At 67.7% G+C, this 22,287-nt stretch overlaps 1 protein-coding gene across 5 annotated transcripts; it reads left to right on the top strand.

The window, feature by feature from the left end:
- The first annotated feature begins 8 nt into the window (after positions 1–8).
- Positions 9–20,733, top strand: TSPAN4 (tetraspanin 4). 5 transcript variants are annotated; one of them, XM_036862361.1, is made up of 9 exons: positions 9–120; positions 4,879–4,975; positions 8,085–8,164; positions 15,737–15,928; positions 17,207–17,281; positions 18,173–18,274; positions 18,397–18,528; positions 18,601–18,684; positions 19,472–20,731. In XM_036862361.1, the coding sequence occupies exons 3-9, from the start codon at positions 8,102–8,104 to the stop codon at positions 19,538–19,540; spliced, it is 717 nt and encodes a 238-aa protein (XP_036718256.1). In that variant the 5' UTR covers positions 9–120; positions 4,879–4,975; positions 8,085–8,101; the 3' UTR covers positions 19,541–20,731. The 5 variants fall into 5 exon arrangements, with proteins under 5 accessions (XP_036718256.1, XP_036718257.1, XP_036718258.1 ...); XM_036862362.1 differs by lacking the exon at positions 9–120 and adding an exon at positions 1,343–1,428; XM_036862363.1 differs by lacking the exon at positions 9–120 and adding an exon at positions 2,370–2,511.
- The last annotated feature ends 1,554 nt before the right edge of the window (positions 20,734–22,287 follow it).

The following is a 22,287-nucleotide window of genomic DNA, read 5'->3' as shown; positions in this document are numbered from 1 at the left end:
TGCCACTTTGGTACATCCCGGCCTACGGCGTCCGGGCGGGGCCGTAAGGGCCCGGCGGCGGCGTTCGCGTTTCTCGTGTCCGCATGACTGACAGCTGCGCGACGAGCTGACGGCCCGCAGGTATAGCGCCCCCGGCGGGGATGCAGTCCGGGTCCCGCTGCCCGCGCGCCCGAGCCGGGCCCAGGTCCAAGCCGAGCCGGCGCGAATTTCAGGCCCCGAGCGCAGAGCCCGAGCCGAGTCTCAGCAACAAGTTGCGGGCCGGGCCGGGGCGCGGCGACTCCGCTGCGGGCGAGGAGAGCGGCCGACCGGCGGCCAGTGGGGACCAGGAAGGGGGGAGGGTCTCTCCACCTGGAGCCGCTGCCCGTGGACACTCGGGGGTCTTTGCGCTGAGTTTGGAGGACCCTCGGAGTCGCCGCCCAGCCCGATTGCCCCCACAGTAACGGTCCCGGCCCGGTAGTTGCCCGTATCCCTGACGGCGGGAGGGCGCGGTGCGAGTGACCCGGCGGGTGGCGGGCTCAGCTGGCCGCTCCAACCCCCAGCGCCGCTTCGGTCCGCTTCGCCCCTGTCCCTCATGCCTTCTTCCCGGGGGAGGGGCTGCGAGGGGGTGCGGGATGGCGCTGGCTGCACCCGTCTCAGGCCAGGCTCTGATGAGTCGGGCGCCTGCGATCTGGGAGCGTCGGATCTCTGAGGACCGGGAGGGTGGTCAGGGGGTCGTCGTGGAAGTGGTGTCCTTTGAGCTGAGCCTTGACAAGGGATCCCGAGTGTGTGTGAAGGAGCAGGACAGATACCGGCAAAGGGGACCCATGGCCTGAGGCCTGGAGGCTGTACCTGTGGGACAGAGTAGGTGTCGGAGCTGGAGGTGATGGAGCAGGAGCCATGAAGGATTTAAAGGGAGGGGAGGCTGTGTCTCTGGAGATGGCCTGGGGTGAGCCCCCTGATCCTGTGGCTGTGTGCCGTGAGAAGCAGGGAAGGCTCCCTGGAGGAGGTGAGCTTTGGGCTGAGGAAGGTGGATGTGTCTCACAGTGGCCCCTGTAACCTAGGCACCTATGCAGAGTCTGGGCACATTTGCTGGCCTGGGGCATCTGGATTTCTGGTTGGGGTGGGTGGGGCCTGACAGTCCTCTCAAGGTGGGTGACGGAGTCTGGATTTAGTTGAGGGGCAGGGAGATGGGGGTCCCCAGGGTCCTGGAGAGGTTGATCAGAGCTTCTGCCCGCCTGAAGTTTGGGCCCTGACAGCCTCCCCAGTGACGTTTGCCATCCCCCACCCTGCCACGTGCGGAGCCACGAGCAGAGGCCACCTCCCTGCCCAATGCCCCCCCTTCCCAGGCTGACGGGATACATCCTGTCCCCGGCCGGGGCAGGGGCCTTGAGTCACAGTGGCCTGGGGTTGGAACCGGGCTCAGCTGTAGAGGCTGCTGCACCTGTGGAGGTGAGGGAAACAGGGGAGGGATCTGGGATGCCATCTGGGTAGCTCTTCGGGAGCAGGAGCGGGTGTGGGCAGAAGGCTTCCTGGAGGAGGGGCCCGTGGTCCGCCTCACCCTGCTCTGGCCCCAGAAGTTGTTTACTCCCAGAGACTGAGGGGCCCGAGAGCCAAGCTGACATTCCTGGAATTCTGAGAGCTGTGTGTAGATTGGGGGGAGTCTCCTCCCTCCAGCTCCCTGATTTCCCAGGAGAGGCCACGGGGAGCAGTGTGACTGCCTGTGTGCAGGCCCCCTACACACATGTGCACAGAGGCCCCTTGGGGCACTTGACCCTCCGTCTCCACGCTGCCCTGGCTCAGGCCTGGACAGGCTAGACCTGAGGACCCAGAGGAGCCTCAGAGGTCAGCCCTGCCCCCTGCTCGGCTGGCCCCCTCGTGTGTGTGTGTGTGTGGGGGGCAGGCTGGGGCACGGACCTGGCTCTCCTCAGGGTGGGCAGGGGCAGGAGGGCGCCCCGAGAGCCCAACACACGGGGTCGGGGGTAGCGGGGCCAGGCCTGCCTGCAGGGGCAGTGGGGTGTGAGCACAGATGTGGCCCAGACCTCTGGGAAGGGCCGGAGGTGGGGCAGGGAGAGTGAGGCGCTGGTTTTCCGAGAATGCGGTGTCCTGCCCCCAGGGGCGGGGGCACAGGGAGGGAGGGCTGTACTCACATGTGGTCTGGAACCCAAGAGCCCTGTTTCCTGCTAGAGGAGGGTCACTTCAGGGCAGGCAGGGGACAAGGGGAAATCAGTGATTGAAGTTTTAGCTGCTGAGAACCTCTGGCCCTGAGTGTTGTCCTGGAAACAGGCTGGGAGTCAGCTGACCCTGCCCCCTGGTCCTGGATTACAGCCTCCGCTTCCCCATCTGTGAAGCGTGGGTGGAACCAGACGCTGCCCAGCTGGAGGGTCCCCATACTGGCTGTGTGGGCCTGGGTGTCCCAGGCTCAGCCCGGAGCCCCGGCTGCTTTGGGTAGACGCGTGCTCACGCGGTGGGGTGAGCGGGGTGCTCGGACGCTTCCCCAGGGTCCGACGGGGTCACCTGCCTGCAGCACCTATGGTAACCCTCTGGGCCCTGGGGGCTGGGGCCTCGAGAGTGGTGGTACTTGCAGGCGTGCTTGAGGCTGAGCTGGCCCAGCCTAACGACCCTGTGGACAGGCCGGGCCCAGGGCCTTTGGGAACATGATCATGTGTTCGTCTGCCAGCCTGGCCCCACATGGGGCTCCCCGAGGGCACCGCTCAGGAGGGGGCGGGGGGGGGGTGTCAGCGCTGAGGTGGGCGCGTACACTGTGGGCACCGGAGAAGGGTGTTCCTGGGGCCTGGGGTGCGCGGGAGCTGCAGGCTGGTAGGGGAGGGCCCTGAGCTTGGGCTTGGCCTCGGTGGGCCCAGGGAAAGCCTGGGGGCCCCTCGGCGGCCTCTTCCTCGCGGACCCCTCCCCTGGAGGGGGTGTCTCCCAGCCCCAGGGGCTGCAGTTTGGGTGGGGGGAGGTGGGAGGGTGTGCGGGCCGGAGTGGCAGCAGGAAGGCCGACACCACGGGCCTGTTTGTGTTGGCGGGGCCCTCCTGGCTCCTCAAAGCCGCCTCAGAGCCGGCTTGGCCTGGGGGCCGGGGTGGGCGGGCCGGCTCAGCTCTCCACCCCGCGCTGCCCGCTGGGGTGTGCGCTCCGGGCCGGCCCGCTGCTGAGGCTCAGGGCGGCCACGCCACTGGGAGCTGCCCGCCCACCCCAGGCCTCCAAGGCCGCCGGGGCAAGCTCTGTTTCGGCGTTCGGGGAGGTCCTTCTCTGAGTTAGACCTTGGTCTGGCCAGGTAGGCACCCATGACCTCCGTGTGGCTCACGCTCCCCCAGGGTCCCCACCTGCCCCCGCCCTGGGGCCCCGGAGAATTCAGAATGCCCAGCCTAGGGCTGGCAGGCTGAGGGAGGGTCTGTCATGGGGTTCTCATTCAGCCCCATCCCGATTGCCGGCTGCACGTGCCATTCCGGGGGACGCAGGCCTGTCGGAACCTGTGCTCAAAGGAAGCCCAGAGCAGGGAGTGGGGCAAGGAGGCTTCCTGGAGGAGGAGGCTGGGCCTGGGTGAGGGAGAGAGCCAGCCTGGTGCTGTCGGGCCCTGCACCCATACCCTGACCGCAGGCTTGTGCCTGGGCTGCCCGAGATGGGGCTGGGGGCCCTGGACTCATGCAGGGGCGCTGTGGGGGCCGGAAGGCGGGGAGGTTATTCATGGAGGGTCCAGGGGTGCCTTTGGGGTGGGGGCCAGGAGGGTGGGCGGCCGTGAGGGGTGCTGGTGGAGCTGCCCAGTAGGGCCTGACGGGGAGGCCCGTCCCCCCGACGCCCGGGTCTGGGGGTGCGGGGCGTGCAGACGCAGCCTTGGGCCTGGAGGGTGGTGGCTGCGATGCATGGTCCTTTACCTCTGCGGTGTGGCTATGGGCTTTGGGCCCCTCAGTTCCTGGGGAGGGGGTTCATCAAAGAACATGGGAGGGGCACGTCCCTCCCACTCATTGCCCTCGATGTGTCACTGGGCCTGAAACCCCTCCACGGACGCGTCTTTCCCAGGCACAGCGGTTGCTGGGGGGGCGGGGTGGGTCCCGGACCCTGGGCCCACGTGCCTCCTCGCCCCACCGTGGTGGGTGCCGTTCGTCCCCCTAAATGAAGGGACAGGTCTCAGGTTGCCGGGGCCTCCACCCGCTCAGTGGCTTCATGTCTGCCCCAGGTGTGGGTGTGAGTGGACCGGCTGGCAGTGGGTTGCCCACGAGGGCATGGCTGTGAGGGGGTGGGCATGTGCCAGTGTGGCTGTCCCCTCCTGCCCCTGGGCCGCTGGAAAGACACCTGCCCCACCCCCAGGCTGCAAGGAGCCTCTGGTCTGAGGGGTGAGGTGTGAGGGGCGGGGTGTGTGAGCTTGGGGCCCCCCCCACGCAATCCCTGGCTGGTAGGGGAGGACAGAATCCCCCTTTGAGCGCCAACGGCAGATCCGTGGGCCCCGTGTGAGGCATCGCCTGCTGGCTCCCTGGGGAGAGCGTAAGGCTGGTGGCTCATGGCATCTGTCTGCTGGGAACCCAGGAGGGCGTGGGGCGCAGAGCACCTCGGGATGAGTGGACAATGCCGGCTGGTCTCAGGGCTCCAGGACCGCTGGGGGCTGGATGGTCCTCAGTCCGCGTGTGTGTCCACATCTCTGGACATGTGTGTTCTCTGTGTGCACATCCCCATGTGGGAACTCTTGTGTCTGCCAGGGCATCTCAGAAGGCTGAGTGACCAGAGGGCGGGGACGCAGCCCCCTGGTCTGGGCCGCTGGTTGGTGCTCTGGTCCCCTGAGTCTGAGTGCACCAGCACCCAGCCCCCAGCTGCCCCTGCAGGGACCCGGTCCTGAGTGGAGAGCCCCACAGAGGCTGGGGATGAGGCGCAGCTCGGCCTCCGTTCTGCCCGTCTTCCTTCCACAGAGGCTCCGGTTTTGGCCTTGCTGACTGCTCACCTGCCGCCTGGCCGGCCGTCAGGGGCGCCGGGCACCGCCTGCCTTCTTCCCTGCCACAAGCCCAGGTACGTCGCGGCCCGTGGGGCAGTGGGGGCAGCGCTGGGTGGCCTCCTGGTCTCCCCCACGCCTGGCCCAAGGGCCTTGCTGGCTGGATACTCTCCTGGTCCCGGGACAGACCGAGGCTGAGCCAGCCAGCTGTCACCCTCTCAGCATGTCTCACCGGGGTCCCACTGCTGGAGGAACGGCTGGACTTTGAGGACAGGTCCCTGGGCTGGCTGGGAAGCGCCCCACTTGGTGGCCTTGATGTGCTCACGTCCTCATTGCCATCGTCCCTGGCATCCTTGGTGGTTTTCTGGTTTAATCTCAGCTCAGACTCAGGCTCACCTGAGGTGATGGGTACAGGTTTTAGAGACAGGAGAGGGCTTGGCAGGAATTTGGGGGCGTTGGCATGGTGTTGGCTGAGTGAGGTGGGGGAGAGGGCAGCCTGGGTGCTGGGCCCCATCGTGGGAGCGCAGGCCGGCCTTCCACCCCTGCCCTGAGCTGCAGTGTGATGAAGCGGAGGACGGGCAACGGGGGGAGGACCCCACCCTTGTCCTCAGAGGCCCTGCCCTGGGGCCAGGCTGGGGAGACAGGCACATCCTTCAGCCCTCCTCAGCCCTCCTGTGTCCAGTGTGCATGCTGAGCGCAGGCCCTCTCATGCATTGTGACTCTCGGGGCCCTGAGTGTCCATCCCTGGCTTGGGCGTGTGGGGCTGGCTGAGCTGGGCCAAGGGAAAGTAGCCAGAGGCTGCTGGAGTTCACCAGGATCTCCAGGGGTCACCGGCTGCCACTTGCTCTCTGGGCAGAGCTGCGGCCAGTGGTCTCTACAGGGCCCAGATGGGGGCCCTCCAAGGCTCACTTCTCCACTGGGCCCCTGGTGCGTGGTCACCGTTGTATCCCTTTCCAGGGGTCCAGACACACCAAAGGATCCTTGGCGGAGGACAGGGTGGAGGGACTGTGGGAAGCCCCAGGCTGGCTGGCATGTGGGCAGGGCAGGGACGCTGGGGCTCTCCTGTCCCCACTCCCTGCCAGGGCCAGCTGGGCTCAGGGAGGACCTTGCTAGGACACCGCCCTGGGGGCTTGAGCTGCAGTTCTCCTCAGAGCCCGCCGGGGGCAGCGCAGGGCTGGTGCAGTGGTCCTCAGGGCCCCACAGGGCTGCCAGACCTCACTGGGCCCCCAGCCCAGCAGACGTCCCCCAGACGTGCTACCTCAGGCACTTCTCAATCTCTCAATCTGTCACTTTGTCACTGACAGTCCTCCTCCCCCACCCCCACCTTCCTCCTCCTTCTTATTCCCCCACTTCTTTTCCTCTCTTCTCCCATCTGAGTTCTGCTGACCTTGGGTGAGTCCTTCCCTCTTTGGACTTCAGTTTCTGGGACCATCCTATGGTGTGGACGCCACCAGTGGGCGGCCTCAGTGACTGGGAAGACCCAGTCCAGGGTGCGGGGTGCATCCAGGCCTGCGGCCACTCTCCCCCAAGCCTGGCTCCCCTGCTGAGCTGAGAGGCCCAGGGCAGATGGGGAGGAGGCATCTGGGCCCCATGCTGAGGTCCTCCCCACACACCCCAGGGCCCCCACCAGTGGGTGGGCTGTGGAGGCACAGCTGAGGGGAGTCTCCCCCCCTGTGACTTCTAGGCTGCTCCTGGCGCCTGTCTGTCTGCACGGCAGCACGTGTGCACACCACACCGCCGGTGCAAGGGGCCTTGGAGCATCATGTGTCCCTGTCACCCGGCTTGTGTGGATGTGTCTGGGAGGGCCTGGTGCCAAATGAAGTTCAGGGCCTCTTGGTCAAAAATCATGGAGAGTTTCAAGACAGTGGCAGCAGAGCGTCAAACGAGAGAGGGGGTCCTGTGTGACATGTGTCACGGGCACATGTCACATGCCGGTGAGGCCGGGCCTGCTCCCTGCCCAGCGAGATGGGACCATGGCAGGAGGACACGGGGGCCTGCGTGAGCTCTGGGCCTGGAGTGGGCCGCCAGCCTTGCATGCGGCCTGTCTCTGGGTGCCCAGTGATGACTCCTGCACTCCTGTGTGTCCGGCCCCTCCCTTTAAGTCTGAAAACCTCCCCTTATGCCTTGCAGAGTGACCCACCCTCTGGGCACCCAGGGTGCCCCAGAGCACCCTCCCCGCTTGTTCTCCCTCGCCCTGGCCCCTCTGAGGGGCTTGTCCTTCAAAACGCAACTCTGCTCCTTCTCCCAGGACCGCCCCCCAGGTTGGATCCCCCAGGCTGACCCCTGTCCTATGTGAGCTGCGGGAGCTTTGGGGTCCCCGCGCAGCGCTCGCTCAGCCCAGGGTGGGCCGCTGGAGAGTGTGCACCCCGGTGGGTTCCAGCTGCATTCCCCGCGCTACTTCGATCTGGGCCGGGGGCCCGGGCCGGAGCTGCCGCTAGTTGCCACCAGACAGCAACTGGGTCACCCCTCATTTGCATAGCGCTTTGCGTTTCGCTTGCGGTCGGAGGCCTCAGAGCCCAGCCGGCAGCGGGGTCCCGGCGCGCTGCGGCTTCGGGGCAAGGCCCGGGCTGTCGCACCCGGGGCTGAGAGCTGCCTGGACGCCCGCCCGTAGCCCCCTACCGCGCTTCCCGGGCCGGGCGGGGAAGGGGAGGGGAGAGCGAGGGGCGCCGGCGCGGGCCGAGGGCCGAGGGCGGCGCGGGGACACCGTCCCGGGGCTGCGATTGGCCGGCGCGGGGCGGAGCGGTCGGATCTGAGGGGCGGGGCGGCGAGGCGGGGAAGGGGCGGGGGGGGGGGGGTCCGCGCGGGGGCGGGGCCGGCGCGGATTGGCGGGCTGGCGGGCGGGCGAACGCGGGGCGGGGCCGGGGCCGGGGCTGTGGCGGGCCGGCCGGTGTCCCGGGCCCGCCGCGGGTCCGAGCGGAGCGGCGCGCCCGGTGCCAGCGCGGGCCGGGGCGCGGAGCCTGGGGCGGCCCCGGCGGCCCCGCGCGATGCGCCGCTCGAGCACGGACGAGTCCACGTACCGGCGCAGCCCGTCGCCGCCGGGCAAGGAGCCGGGCTTCGCGCGCGGCGGCCCCTTCTTTGGCCTGCACGCCAACCCCGGCCCCAAGGCGGCCCAGGCGCGCTACACGTCGCCCAAGGGCAACAAGTACGTGGTCTTCTACTTGGACCTGTCCTTCATCTTCCTCCTAGAGCTGAAGCGCTGCAGCATGGCGCGCGGCTGCCTGCAGGGCGTCAAGTACCTCATGTTCGCCTTCAACCTGCTCTTCTGGGTGAGTGGCGGCGGGGCCCCGGGGTCGCTGCTCGCGCTGGAATGCGGGGGAGACACCCGCGACGCAGACTGGGGGGTGTGCCTGGGGTCGCCGGGGGCCAGGGCTGGACCGGCCCTTGGGGAGGGTTTCCGGTGCCGCTGGGGTCCGCCGGGCCTCTGCGCTCTGGGCGGCCGCCCCGCGTCCTCTCCCCTCTCTGTCTCTTCCTGAGACCGGCCGTGTCCCGCACCTGCCGCAGGTCGGCGTGGGGCCCTGCGCCTGGCCTCTACCGGGTGTGAGCCCCTGTCCGTGCGCTGAGCCGCTGGTGCCTTCCCCTCCGGCCCCTTCTCTCCCTCTTCGTGGGCGCAGACCATGTCCTTTCTGCACTCGCCTCCCCGGCAGACCGGCCTCCCTGGCTCCAGGGACCGCACTTGGGGAGGGGCTGGGCGGGGCGTGGGGGAGACGGTCCCCAGCCTCCCGAAGCAGGGAAGGGAGAGGGAGGGTGTGTGGGTGAGCCCTCCGGCTGGACCAGACCCTGGGAGGGATGAGCAGTCGGCAGGAGACCGGGGCTTCCATAACTTTTAGTGAGGTGGGTTGGGTTTGCTCAGAGGAGGTGCCTGTGTCCAGAGTAGAGGTGTTGGCGCTACAGGGTGGCCCCCGTCCCCCCTAACTGGAGGACACAGTTGCCACCCAGACCCAAACGGCAGGGAGGGTGTTGGGCTCGGGCTGTGGCAGGTGTCACACCTGACCACCTGGAGCACGCCTGGCCAGGCCTGGGCCCCACTGGCTGGGCTGGGGGAGGGTTGGTGGAGAGCTGATGCCAAGGTCACTTCCTGCTCCCACCCTTCTGCCACAACTGGGAGTGAGGGGGCGTGGCTTTCGCTCCGGCCTGGGCTCTGGACCCCAGAAGGAGGCTGTCAATTGTAAGCTCATTTGCATGAGGTCCAGTTAAGGCGAAATGCTCAGAAACCGGGGCCGCATTTCTGCACATCCCTTCTCTCCTGGACCCTGGCCTGGGAAGCGGGAGGGTCGCTTGGAGGGGTGGCCAGCCTGGGAGGCTCCTGCCCCAGTTGCCCCCTCCCGAGGCAGTCACCCGAAGAGTTGTTCTCTGCAAGGGGCTCCTGGGAGGGGCAAGGCCCGGGCCCAGAGCGGAGGAGCCCCCCGAAAGACCAGGAGCCAGCAGCAGAGGTGGGTACAGCTGGAGCTGTGCCCAGGCATGTGCAGAGGTGACTGTTTTCTCTTGGCGGGGGACACTGACCGATGCAGTGGGCGCAAGTGTAGTGAGTGGTGGGCTGCTGGCAGGGTCAGTGTGCCTTAGGCAGTGTGACAGGAGAAGGCTGCAGGTGACAGTGTGACCAGAGCTGGCAGCCGTAGGTGTGATGGTGGGGAGCAGTGAGGGTGGTGGACTGACTGGGGGATGGGCAGTGGGTGTGGGGGATGGTCCCAGGTGGTGGGCAGGACCTGCTTCTCCCCTTCCCTGACCTCCCCAGTGACCCGGGTACCTGCTTGCCCGGAAAAGGAGAGGGGGCCCCTCGAGGGGGCCTGTGCTCTGAGAGCAGCCCACCCTAATGGGCCCCCAGGCTGAACTGTGTCTGCCCTGTGAACCCTGAAGGAGCCTCCGTACCAGCTGCAGGGCGGACGCACTCCACTGATTCCTGCCGTGGATGACGTCCTCAGCCCAGGAAAGAACAATTCAGGAACCCCCTGGGATCCCCTCCTGGGCTAGAAAATCCAGTTCCCTTTTATTATCCAATTACACTCCCCAGCCAAGCAAACTGGGCCCCTGCCAGTGTGCTGTCTTGGCCTCTCCACACCCCACCTTGGTGCCCAGCGGGGTTCGAGGCCTGGGGGTCAGAGCGGGGACCCACGGGAAACACGCTGAGGCCAGGGGTGGTGAGCATGGTCGAGAGGCTGGCGGGACATCCATCCCCCCCGGTCCCTGTGCAGGTGTCAACTAGGCCATTGCTGCTGGTGACAGAGGCTGCAGGTGGGTGGGGTGGGGTGGGGCTAGAGCACCCCTTCCCCGGGAGCCTGGCTCGTTTGCTGTCTGGGGGTGCGGAGTCCCCGCAGGAGGGGTAGGTCCCCCCCCATTTCCCACTTGGGAGGAGCTGAGGCGAAGTGGGAATGAGGATCCCGGCCCGTGGACCTGCTTGGAGGTCAAGATGCACTGACCTCCCTGTGGCTTCCTCCTGCCCCCCAGCCCCTGCCGGGCACCCCTTTCCTTCAGGAGTCACCTCAAAGCCCCCATTGTCCACAGGCAGACCCCCGCAAGGCCCTGTCACCCACACCTGGCCCCATTAGGCCCTGCACGCCTGGCAGGTCTCTCTTCCCGGGCCTAAGCTCGCCTCCTCCAGCCACGCCAGCCCACCCCTCCCCCTCGGTCCCCAGTGCGGGCAGCGCCCCTGGCTGAGGATGGGGGAGGGGCGGGCTCTGAAGTTAATTGGCTCCGTGTGCCCTGTTTGCCGGGTTTTCCCTGGGGGCTTCTGGAAGGGCAGGGTTGAGGCCTCCAGCCTCGGGTACCAGTGGGGCTGGAAGACCTCACGCATCTGTCCTGGTCCTGCGTGGCCTGTGGGTCACTGGCCCATCTCGGGAGAGGAAACACGCCCGCCCGTTGTCACCAGGGACTGCAGCTCGGGTGCCCTGAGACGGGGAGCCAAGAAGGTGCCGGCAGGCAGCAGGGGCACCCAGGGGAGGAGAGGCCCAGGTGCCGACCGACCCCCAGACCTCCACCTGCCCTCCTGCGGCAGCCAGGCCCTCACGGGGCAGGGACAGCGCCACTGGGGACACAGCTGCCCTCCTCCAGGCGCGCACAGGTGGTGGGCCGCTTCGGGCCGGGGTCCTTGGGTCAGCGGTGTCTCCCGGTGAGTAGGGCTGTGTGCGGGGGCGGGGGCTGAGCCGCCCCTGGGGTGCTCTCCCTCCCCCTCTCCAGCTCTGGGTGGGTGCTCAGGGCTCCCCCAGGGGCAGTTTCTGTGGCCCCAGGGGTGGTCTTGTTGGTCTGGGGCGGTCCTGGGCAGAGGCAGGGCTGGCTCTGAAAGGGGAAGGTGCTTCCGGGCTCCGTGGCCGGGGGGCCGCACCCAGGCCTCAGCCGTGTAGCCCAGCCCGCACCCGCCCAGCTGAGGGCCCGGCGCCCTGCTTCCCTGGCGGGGGTGCCTCCTGGTCTTGCCTCTGGGCTCCTCCCTGCTCCGCCTCCCCCTGCAGTGTGGGCAGGGTCTGTGTGTGTGGCTGGGCTGGGGGTCGAGCCCTGCCTGCCGCCCAGGCTTCCGGGCAAGTCCTGCCCTCCTGGGGTCCTCAGTTTCCCCAGCAGCACCACAGGGGGGCCTTGGTTTTCCCCTTTGATGAGCTACAGACCGAGGCCTGGCCTGCTGTCGCTGGCCTCTGGGCAAGACGCCCTGAGACTGGTGGAAGATGCTGGCAAAGGGCTGTGCAGGGCTGGGGGACCACCTCCCCCAGCCCCGCCGCAGTCGGGGAAACAGGCACGTGCAGGGTGCCCTGCTGGAGGTCACGGTGCAGGGCCGGGGACCTGCAGACCTGACCCCGTGGCTCCTCTTGGCCCCAGCCTTCTGGAGGTGCTGGGGGCGTCTGTGTGTTCTGGCTCCGGTTTCTTCCTGCAACAGGGTGGGGCAGGGCAGTGGGGGTCCTGCTGCCTGGGGACCCCGAGCCGGGGTGGGTGGGCAGCCCGAAGCGGGGGTCCTTGGCCGTCCTGGTCAGGTCAGGGGTCAGGATGCCACAAGATGTCGGCCCTGCATGAGCGGCCATTTCTGAATCGTCCCACTCCCATTAGGAAGTTGGTGGCAGCAGTTGGTCGGGGGCCCTGGGAGTTCTGTCTGGGGCAGAGAGGTGTGGCCTCAGCCACTAAGCGGGGCAGGGGGCAGGGGGCAGGGGAGAGGCCTGGGGGCCCGGCCCCACCTCCCCATCCGAGGCCCTGCCCCCTGTCTGCTCCCCGGCTGCCCTGGCAGGGCACCGCTCCTCCTCCTTGGACACCAGCCTCAGGGGGTCCCTGGTCAGTGGGGCCTCCTCCCTGATGGGCTGGAGCCAGTCCTCTCATCTTGGAGCCTGGGGGGATGTGGGGCTTGCTGGAGTTTAAGGAAACTAATTACAGTCAGTTGCATAGATTTCAGTGGACAGCTTGAGGAGATGTCACCTGGGGAACGACATCCAGCCAGGATGGTCCCTGAGCCCCTGCATTCAGTCCCCCCAGCCCCTGCCTTGGGCCCTTGCAGACCTGACTTCTGGCACAGGGGATAAATTTTGCCATTCTTGAACTTCATAGAGATGGGTTCTCCCCGTGTCCTGTGGCTGTTCTTGGCCGGGAGGGGCGTGTCACCCCACCATGCCCGGCCCCCACCCCAAGATTGTGCAGGCTGCCGGGGGAGGGGCTTCTGGACACAGGCTTGGCCCCTGTGGGCACCCAGCCCTCCACCCCGTTCCGAGGACCTGGCCAGCTGCCCGGCCATCTGCCACCCTGAGCCATGTGGCTGGAGGGGCAGCAGCGGAGGGCCGGCTGGCACCCTCCCCACATGGGCCTCACCAAGTGGCCCCACCTGCCAAGACCTAGGCCAGCCCCCAAAACGTGTGGACAAGAAAAGAGCAGGAAGTGGGGAGAACATGCCAGGCGATGGGCTGGGTTCCGGTGGGGACAGGTGGGCAGGGTGTGCGCCCTGGCGGCCGCAGGGATGGGGGACCCCGATGGGTGGGCTGGGCTCCTCTCCCAGGCTGTCGTGGGGTTGGGCTCTGCTCCTGGGCCCCGCCTGGGCCTCTGTCTGGCCCAGGCAGCGATGAGCGGGGCTGGGGAGGTGCAGCGTGGGACACGGGGAGGGTGGGGTGGAGTCCCGGCCGCCCTGTCCTGGGAGGGACCTGGAGTGCCCAGCCTTCCCGGGACTTCAGCCCCACCTGTCCTGAGTTTGATGTTCTGTCTGGGTCTAACAGGGCCCATCTTCTCCTGTACTCGGAGGCTGTAATTTTCCTGGAAAATGTTTTAAAAGCTGCCTACGCAGAAACAGTTTCTAAATTACAGGTAGTTTTATTAGCCACGTGCATGCATCCCGTTAGCGCTGAGTTTCTGGTGACTGGATGTGCTTGAACAGGGGGCGCCTGGGGCTTCGGGGCAGCATGTCGGTGACGTGTGTGCGTGTTGTGGGTGAAACCGTGTGATGGTGAGGGACGTGGGCTGTGTGTCCGCGTCACAGTGCGTGTGACGGCAGCACCTGGGTGACAGCCCGCGGGTGTCTCTCCTGCCATCTCGGAGCTGGAGGTGAGGATGCTTTGTGGGGTCTTAATTGAAGAAGTCTGTTTGCACCAAGGCTGGGGGCAGCGCCCAGCCCCTCCAGGATACCCCCGACCCGGACGCCCCCCCCCCCGCCGCCTCCACAGCGACTTTGCCGCGGTGTCCTCCCCGTGCCCTTCCACGCGTCCCCACGGGGCCAGGGAGCTCGGAGGGGCTCATTTTCCTGCTGACAGGAGCCATCCGCGCCGCCCTTGAAGGCAGAGCCATCTGGGCAGCCGTTTGGTTTTAAATAACAATTCTCCTCTCTGCTCAGAGGCAGCCCCACCCACCCCGCCGGGGCCCTGGCCTGGGGGCTCAGCCTGGAGACGTAACCCTCCCAGAGGGGGTGCTGCTGGGCTCTGCAGGGGACGGACGTGTGTGGGCTGGGCCAGGGCCCAGGACAGCCTGGCCGGTCGCTGTTTCCTGCAGCCAGAGTGGCCCGACTTCAGCTCCCTCCAAGGGGAGGCTGCCCCCACGCTCACCCTCCCTGGCCTCTGCCCCAGGGTCCCTCCCCTGCCCCAGTCCCGGCCAGAGGCCAGGGGAGCGCTCTCTGCCTGCGCAGGTCTGCAAGGGCCCCGCTGGTTGCTCCCAGCTCCAGCCTTCCCCCGGCGTCCTCGGAGCGCCCCTGAGACGGGGGACGGCCCCTCGGCTCCCCGTTCCTCACCTGCAGGCCGGGTGGGAGGGTTGAGGGAGCCAGCGCCTGCCCCAGCCTCTTCTGTGTCCCATCATGGCACGCCCTGGGCAGGTGTGGGTGCCCAGCGGCGCTGGTGGCCGGTCTTGCTCCCTCACGGTGGCCTTGCCGGCGGTCAGCACCGTGGACAGCGCTGTCCCCGCACCGCTGGCCGGGGCCTGCCACAGGGGGGTCATCCCCATCCCACAGGTGGGGGGCACACACGTCTCCGTACAGCCAGCAGGCCCCACCATAGCTGGGGCTGTGCCCAAGCCCAGCTCTGGGGTGAGGCTGGATCCTCTGGGCCGTCACCTGCTGCCAGTGTCCCCAGCCTGGCTGCTGGTCCCCCCGCCACTGCCCCCCACCCCCCACCCCGGGCACACGCCCAGAGCTGCAGCCCCCACCCCGCCCCGAGGAGGGCTCAGACGGGCAGGATGAACAGGCCAGGGCACGAGAGCCCCGTCCTGTCTGGGGTGCTTAGCGCTGCCACCCAGGCCCCACCCTCAGCCAGGAGCATCCAGAGTGGGTGGTTTATAATTTTTAGACAGAAGCTCTTGTTTTGGTGGAAGGTGCAAAGAGGGATGGGGTGGGGGTCAGAGAGGAGCGCTGTGTTGGCCCTGAGCTGACCGGACCCCCATGGGGGGTTATCATTCCAGCCTGGGGGCTCTCCTGGCCCGCTCAGCCAGCCCCGGCGAGGCCCAGAGGGACCTTAGACGCCAGCAGGAGGCCTGGGCCAGAGCCCCTGGCGCCCGCCCACCCCTCGGGGACCCCGCGGCTGCCCCTGCTCTTGGGCTGGGAGCTGCACCACCGCCCCCCCGCCCCATAATTGCAGTCTCCTGCCGGCCGGGCTTCACGCACGGTGTGTGCTCCCTGGTGGGTTAGTGAGAGCGGAGCAGCGTCCCCCATGCCCACCCCTGTAGCCAGGGCTGCCTGCTGGTGGGGGCGGGGAGGCGGAAGTCTCCTCAGGCAGGGGTCTCAGGGCCCATCCGGCCTGAGTCTGGGGTTGGGGGGTCCCTGCCAGGGTCAAGGCCATATGTCGAGGAGGCTCCTGGTCCCGGGGGGTGCGGGGCCCCATGTGCTGCCCAGTTCTGAGTGGGGCAGGGCCCCCAGGGCTGCCAGCCCGTAGGCATCAGTCCCCAGGTGGTCTCCTAAAGCCCAGGTTGCCGTAGGTCCAGGGGCTGGTCAGCCATGTGGGGGGGCTGCCCGCCCGCAGCCCGGCCCTGGACACGTGCTCCCGTTTCATCTGGAGACGACCCAGAGGCTCAGAGCCCCGGGGGCTGGAGCCACAGCGCCCTTGGCGGCCGCACTGGCTCGCCCCTGTCCCCCGAGGCCAAGAGCCGTCCCCGGATTCATCACCGCCTGCCCTTCTCTGCCTCTTCCTCCTGTTTTAATCGATTTTTGTAATAATGAGCAATTACGAAGTTCAATAAAAGCTCCAGTGGTCGAGGGGAGGGGGCCAGGGAGCGGGCCGGCAGGGGCTCGAGGGACTGCACCTCCTAGGGGACAGCTGGGGCCGAGGGCGTGTGGGGGGGATCCAGCCCGGGTAACAGGACAAGACTGGGAGGTCAGCAGGGCAGCGAGGGTGCCCGGGGTCTGCCACAGGGGTCTGGTGGGCTTCTCACCTCCTGCTCCCGCTGTCCCTCTCGCCCTGTCCGGGGCCCAGCTGGGCGGCTGCGGCATCCTCGGCGTCGGCATCTGGCTGGCGGCCACGCAGGGGAACTTCGCCACCTTGTCCTCCTCCTTCCCGTCCCTGTCGGCCGCCAACCTCCTTATCGTCGCCGGCACCTTCGTGATGGCCATCGGCTTTGTGGGCTGCATCGGGGCCATCAAGGAGAACAAATGCCTTCTGCTTACCGTGAGTCCGGGGGGAGGGGCACGCCGGGCGGGACGCGGTGGGGGGGCCGGTGCGCGGGGGAGGCCTCCCCTGACGGACACGGACACCACCCACACGTGTGCCGGGCAGGGCCCCTCCGTTTCCTCCAAGACCCCCTCTCCAGCTCCTGTCCCAGCCCTCTTGGCCCCCCAGGACCCTCAGCTTTGGAGATGGATTTAGAGGTGGGAACGTTAATCACAGATAATGGAGGAAAATGATCCCTGGGCCGGGCTCCCTACCTATTAGTGTGCCCAGCACAGAGGCCTCTGGCGGCCACCCAGGTCCTAAATCACCTGCTTCAAATGGGGCCTTTGTCACGGGTGGGGCCTCCAGAGGGTCTCAGAGGGCACGTCCCCCATCTGTGCAGCTTCCCCAAGTGTCCAGCACGTTCCAGATGTTCCCGTCGGGGCTTGGACCCCTCGGAGCAGCGGGTAGGGTGTGGCTTCGGCCCCTTGGAAGAAGGAGGAAGCTGGGGTGCGGGTGGGGCCCCGACCCTGGCGTTTCCCACAGGGTGACTTGGAGTTCAGAGGCTGGTGCCTCCTGGGGCAGCGTGGGCCCAGGTTGAGGGGGGACAAGATCGGGCACCCCAGGAGAGGACTGGGCCCGCTCCCCTGGCACTGTCCCTTCTCCCCACTCTGTCCAGGGGCCCCATGGGGCCAGTGGGGCTTCAAAGAGCGGTGTGCCCCACTTACCCTGGCTTCTGGCCCCACTCCCCCGCCCTCCTTTCTTGGGGAGCGACGTGGCGGGAAAGGAGGTGCCGGCAGGCTCCACTGCTCAGCCCGGTCGTGGCGCCAGGGCTGTGCCTCTGCGGGTGCCCGAGTGGAGTCTGCCACCCTGTGAACGGTCTGAGCAGTCAGGGGTGGTGGCTTCTCCAGCTTGGTCCTGCTTGAGAGGGCACTGCCCCCCCGGCTGCCCTTGGGGACATGACCTGGGGGCTAGGGGTCACTGCAGTTGGACCCACTCCCTGGATGGGGGCTCCCGGGGCGTCGCTCCACCTGGCTGCCCATCACAAGGACACAGGCGCGGGCCACACGCGTGTGCTTCAAGGTGTGAGGCTTGTGCTCAGAGGTCGGGCGAGAGACGACGGTCTCCATCCCCTGGGATGGAGACGGGAGGGTTCCGAGGGAGGTGGGGCAGCACGAGGGGCCTGGTGGTCTCCAGGCTGCAGGCCTGGCTGGGGGCACGTGTCTGAGGTTTGCGGCCCCGCCCCCGGGGGCGGGGGGGGGGGCCGGCTCGCTGAGGCTGCCTCCTCGCCCTCAGTTCTTTGTGCTGCTGCTGCTGGTGTTCCTGCTGGAGACATCCCTCGCCATCCTCTTCTTCGCCTACACTGACAAGGTACCGCTGCCCCCGCTGCAGGTGTGGGTGTGGGCGCTCCCCCCTGCCCACCAGCGAGGGCCAGGTGCTGTGGGCGGCGAGGAGGCAGGAGGGGCTGAGAACCCAGGCCAGGGACCCCCAGCTCTGCGTGCACAGACACTGGGACCCGGGCCGTGGGTGTGCTTCTAACTGCAACCCCAGGAGGCCAGGCCTGGAGGCTCCGGAAGGTTTCTGAGCTCCCAGGTGGCCGGGGCTGGGTCCCCTGCTCCTGTCTCAGCTGCGTGTCAGCTGGAGGGGAAAAATCTCCCATCCCCCACTCCCATACAGTTGTTCATTTACATAAGCGAGGGCTCATTTACGTGTGTTTTATTCTCTGGGTTATACTCCAAGACTGTTATTTTTTGCTCATCCTGTTTGGCTTTGGCGGCTGGAGCTCTTAGTTGGCTCCCGCGTCCCTGACCTGCCCCTCAGAGCACCTCCCTCCTCTCTGGTGCTAGAAGACACTCCAGGCCCATCTTGGGGGTTCCCTGCCCCAGCCCTGGAATCGGCCGTTTCTCCAGGGAGCCTGGTTCCTTTATTGGAGAACGAATGCTCTTAGGAACCAAGATCTGGGCGCTCTCGGCTGGCAGCACGGAGCCGTGTGGGTTGTAACCGGTGTGTGCAGACACAGCCCCAAGGGTTTCTGTGCCCGTCCGTCTCCATCTGTACATTAACTGACGTGTCTGACTTGGATCCCGTGCTCGGCACCACGGGAGGCCCAGGGAAGCCTTGGGGCAAAGGCCAGAGCCTGGTGGGGGCTTCTGGGAGGAGGTGACCGCAGGGAGGGGGACAGAAGGCACAGGGGGCCGGGGCGGGCGGGGGTCTGGACGAGGTAGGTGGAGCTGGCCGCTGGGTGGCCCCGCTGTCCTGCAGATCGACAGGTATGCACAGCAGGACCTGAAGAAGGGCCTGCACTTGTATGGCACCCCGGGCAACGTGGGCCTCACCAACGCCTGGAGCATCATCCAGACAGACGTGAGTCGGGGTGTGGCCGGGGCGTGTAGGCGGGGGGCGTGGCCGGGCGTGTAGGCGGGGGCGTGGCCGGGGCGGGGATGTGTCCCCCTCCTGCGCACAGTCCCAGCCCACCCCTCCCGCAGTTCCGCTGCTGCGGGGTCTCCAGCTACACGGACTGGTTCGAGGTCTACAACGCCACGCGCGTGCCCGACTCCTGCTGCCTGGAGTTCAGCGAGAGCTGCGGGCTGCATGCACCCGGCACCTGGTGGAAGGCGGTGAGCCTGGCCCCGGGGACTGTGGGTGGAGGGCCGGCCTTGCAGCCCCTGTGATGCCTGCTCTTCCTGCAGCCGTGTTACGAGACGGTGAAGGTGTGGCTCCAGGAGAACCTGCTGGCCGTGGGCGTCTTTGGGCTGTGCACAGCACTGGTTCAGGTACGCGGGGACCCACCCCAGCCCCGGCCCCGGCTCCCCAGCACCTGTGTGACGGCCCTGAGCCCAAGGACAAAGTGGCAGAGGAGTGTGGGTCCCCACGCGGAGGTGGGGCTCACAGGGGATAGTCAGGAACGATGTCCACGGGGAGGTGACCTTGGACGCCTCAGAGGGCAGGCCGCCCCGGACTCCTGAGCAGAGGGCCCTACCGTCTCCTTGTGGGCGGAAGCACAGACTGGATGCCGCTGCTGAGGGCCCACGTGCCAGCCCCATTCCTGCAGGCCCTGCCCAGTGGCCGTGGTGGGCGGTGGTCACAGGACTGCCCAGTGCAGAGTGAGGTGGGCGGCCCAGGCCCTGGTGTGAAGTCCAGCCAGCCCGCCCCTGCTCCCCAACCCCCATGCAAGACCCGAGTGCCAGGACCCTGGGGGAGCTCGAGGTCAAGCAGTGTCAGGGCAGCCCCCGTTTCTGGGGTGCAGACAGGGGTCCCAGACAAACACTCCCTAAGGGATGATGGCAGTTTGACAAAGAGCCAGAGGGCAGCTGCTGGGGGCCTAGCCTGGAACCCGTAGGCCCTGAGACCACCAGCGGAGCCCAGGGTGGCCAAACCCAGCCCAAAGGGAAGGCAGGTCTGGGGCTGACACCAAGGGGCCCGTGGGGGGCAGGCCCTGCCCGAGGCTTCCCCAGGGAAGGGGGCTCCAGGCCACCTGGGAAGCTGTGGTGTGGGGTCGGGGTGCCTGCCGCGGGCTGTCGCCCCTGGAGCAGCCCTGCCCAGCCCCGCCTCTCCCCACAGATCTTGGGCCTGACCTTCGCCATGACAATGTACTGCCAGGTGGTGAAGGCTGACACCTACTGCGCGTAGGCTGCCAGCTGCCCGCCACCCCTGCTTCGCTGCCGAAGGACGTCGCCCCTGGGGAGACGACCGTGTCCCCACCTGCCTCTCCCACTACAGGACCTCTCACCAGCCCAGGCATGGGCACCGGAGGAGCAGGCAGCCAGAGCCCCCAGGGCTCCCAGCCAGGCCTGTGAGCGCGGCCGCGCGGCCGGGGCTGGGGCCGGGAGGGGCTTCTGGCGCTTCTTACACCCAGGCGTCCTCCAGAGCAAGGTCTTCCCCCGCAGCCCTGTCCCGGGCAGGGGGCGGGGGTGGGAGGTGGGGGGTTGACCACTGGTCCTGGTGCTCGAGGCGGGTCTGCAGCCCCGTCCACCCGCATTCCACAGCCGGGCCAGGGCCGGCTCTGCGTGCGTCTTAATAAAGTGTGTGGGCAGCAGCCCCCCAGCCGTGTCTCTCACTGCCCTGACCCCAGGGGGGCCACACCAGACAGGCCCTGTGTGGCCGTGGGTCCTCCGCCCACCGATACCGGCCTGGTGCCCGAGTGGGGCTCCGGAATGTGCGCGGGCCCAGCGGGGGTAGCTCCCTGACCAGACAGACGGTGGCCCCTGCACCCGCAGAGGTTGGCAAGAGAACCTCAGTGAGGCTGGCCCAAAGCCGTGTCAGAGAACGGCCCTGAGCCTCACTGACCCACCCACGGCCCGTGCTGCGGACACCCCTCTCCTGATGTGGGGTGGCCCCCATCCAGCCTCAGGGCCTCCCCCTCCCCCAGGGGTGTCCTCCCAAAGTGGAGCTCAGCTCCATCTTTCCTGTTCTCTATTCCTATTTCATTCCTGGGAACTTTGTCCCTTAAGTGTCACTCACGGATTTTGCAAATAAGTAGGCTGTTGGCAGCGAAGCAGTTGTCACAAGGCCCAGAATCAGAGAAACGGTCAAACTGCGTCAAACCACCTCAAAGGTGGGGCGGGGCTTCCTGAGGACACGACTGATGGGAAGTGAGGAGGGTGGTGGGTCTGGGGGTCCAGGCTGGGGGATGGGCCCCTCCCAAGGGCCTCACTAGCTGTGGGGCATCTGACCCCCCAAATGGCACCCCATACTCTGTTTCCAGCCCATACGCCTGCCGGCCCTGTGGCCCCACCCCCTCTGCATCCTTGCTGTGTGGCAGACCTGCCTGGTGATGCCTAGCCAGGCACTGACCCCGGCACAACCCAGACCACCAAGGTGCCCAGCCCCTCCTGGCCCTTGGACCCCCACCCCACGCCCCACTGGCCTCCCCAGTCCTCACTCCATGGAAGCCACCAGAAGGCCGGGGACCGTTCCAGAAGTAACAGAGTTAGCGAGCGGTTCACGCACCAAAACCAAACCGTTCTCAGGCACCACAGCAAACAAGCAGGAAGGAAGTGAGCAGAGTCCAGCCAGGCCGTCCCCCCAGCCCTGCCAGCGCCCTCTGCCCTCTGCCCAGGTCCCCGTCTGCACCTCTCCAGCTCCGGTTGGTGAAAGCCACTGCTCGCCTGTGCTCAGTCATCCCCACGCGTCTCAGGCGCAGACTTGCAGACACCAGACTCTCACGCCCAGCCCCGACTCAGCTTCTCTCATGGCCCCCGAGCTGCCTTGGCAGCCCCAGCTGTGCTGAGGTCCCAGTGGGACACACAGGGCCTGTTTAACCCGGGGCCAGCCCTGCCTGCTGCCACGCGCTGGCCCGCGCCTCCGTGGGGTTCCCAGGCCCCCCTCCCCCTTCGCTGGTTTCCCCGTCCTCCGAGCCTAGGATGAGGAACCTCCCAGGCACCCGGCATCCGGTCACCCAGCTGGCTGCACGTCCACAGACACCGAGCACGCTGTGGGCCCACAACTGGCCTTGCCCCCTCACGCCCCAACTCCTGCAGACCGCCCCGCACCACAGCCCAGCGCCCACTCCTGGTGCGACGGCCTCCTTGCTCCCCTCCCGAGCCGGCCTTTGAAGCTGTGGGGACCGGCCTACAGCCCTGCCCTTGGGACCACAGCCAGGGGTGCAGCGGGCAGCGTGGGGCTGAGGGCCTTGGGGAGACAGGCTGGCACAGGCAGGTGGGGGGGGGCATCTGACCTACCATCCCAAGTGCCCGCCTGAAGCCCACGCTGGTAGAAGTGGGGTGTCCAGGTGGGCTGCCGCCAGCCAGCCTAGTTTCCGCTGGGGGGCCACGAGGCCAGACCTCCAGCCCCACCACGAGCAGCAGGGTTCTTCCTTGGGACAGGTGCCGAGGGCCCAGCCAGGCCCTGACCCCGAGGACAGATACACGTCCCCTCAGGACCCTCCCCCAGTCACGTCCCACAGCCGCTGCACCTGGGCTCACGCACAGCGTCTGACCAGCGGGTCCAGCAAGCAGCACCGTCACAGACAGATTTGTCTGCTTGGAGCCAGCGGGCCCACCGAGGGGGCGAGGGCTGGGGGTCGGCTGTCCTTCGACTCCCGGCAACCCAGGGCTTCTCCCAGTGCTCCCTCCTGGGAGCAGGGCCGTTCCCAGCGGGCAGCGGGCCTGCGGCGAGCTGTCGTTCCACAGTAACCACCCAGCCCACCGCACCACTGTGGGGCGGGGCCAGCCTCTCGGAGCCCCGGTCTCCGCCGTGGCGCCCCCACCCTCGCTGTGTGGTGTCCATCGGGCTCCCAGGCAGGCAGGGTGAGCCAGCGCCCGCAGGGGGAGGCCGGGGCCCCTCTGCACGGCCCCGGGGTGATGCCCACTGGAGCGTCCACGTGTCGGGGAGCCTGGGGCTGTCCCGGAGCCTCCAGACCCGCAGCGATCTGCTGG

Source organism: Balaenoptera musculus, chromosome 8, assembly GCF_009873245.2.
Source record: "Balaenoptera musculus isolate JJ_BM4_2016_0621 chromosome 8, mBalMus1.pri.v3, whole genome shotgun sequence".
Lineage (NCBI taxonomy): Eukaryota > Metazoa > Chordata > Mammalia > Artiodactyla > Balaenopteridae > Balaenoptera > Balaenoptera musculus.
Note: the sequence above shows the minus strand (reverse complement) of the source record. Positions and strands in the feature narration are given on the sequence as shown.

Excerpts from the sequence above, each read along its gene's own strand:
- TSPAN4 (XM_036862360.1), top strand. The coding sequence starts at position 7,883 with ATGCGCCGCTCGAGCACGGACGAGTCCACGTACCGGCGCAGCCCGTCG. Across the intron at positions 8,165-15,736 it reads CCTTCAACCTGCTCTTCTGG|CTGGGCGGCTGCGGCATCCT; the intron begins GTGAGTGGCGGC and ends TCCGGGGCCCAG. Across the intron at positions 15,929-17,206 it reads ACAAATGCCTTCTGCTTACC|TTCTTTGTGCTGCTGCTGCT; the intron begins GTGAGTCCGGGG and ends CCTCGCCCTCAG.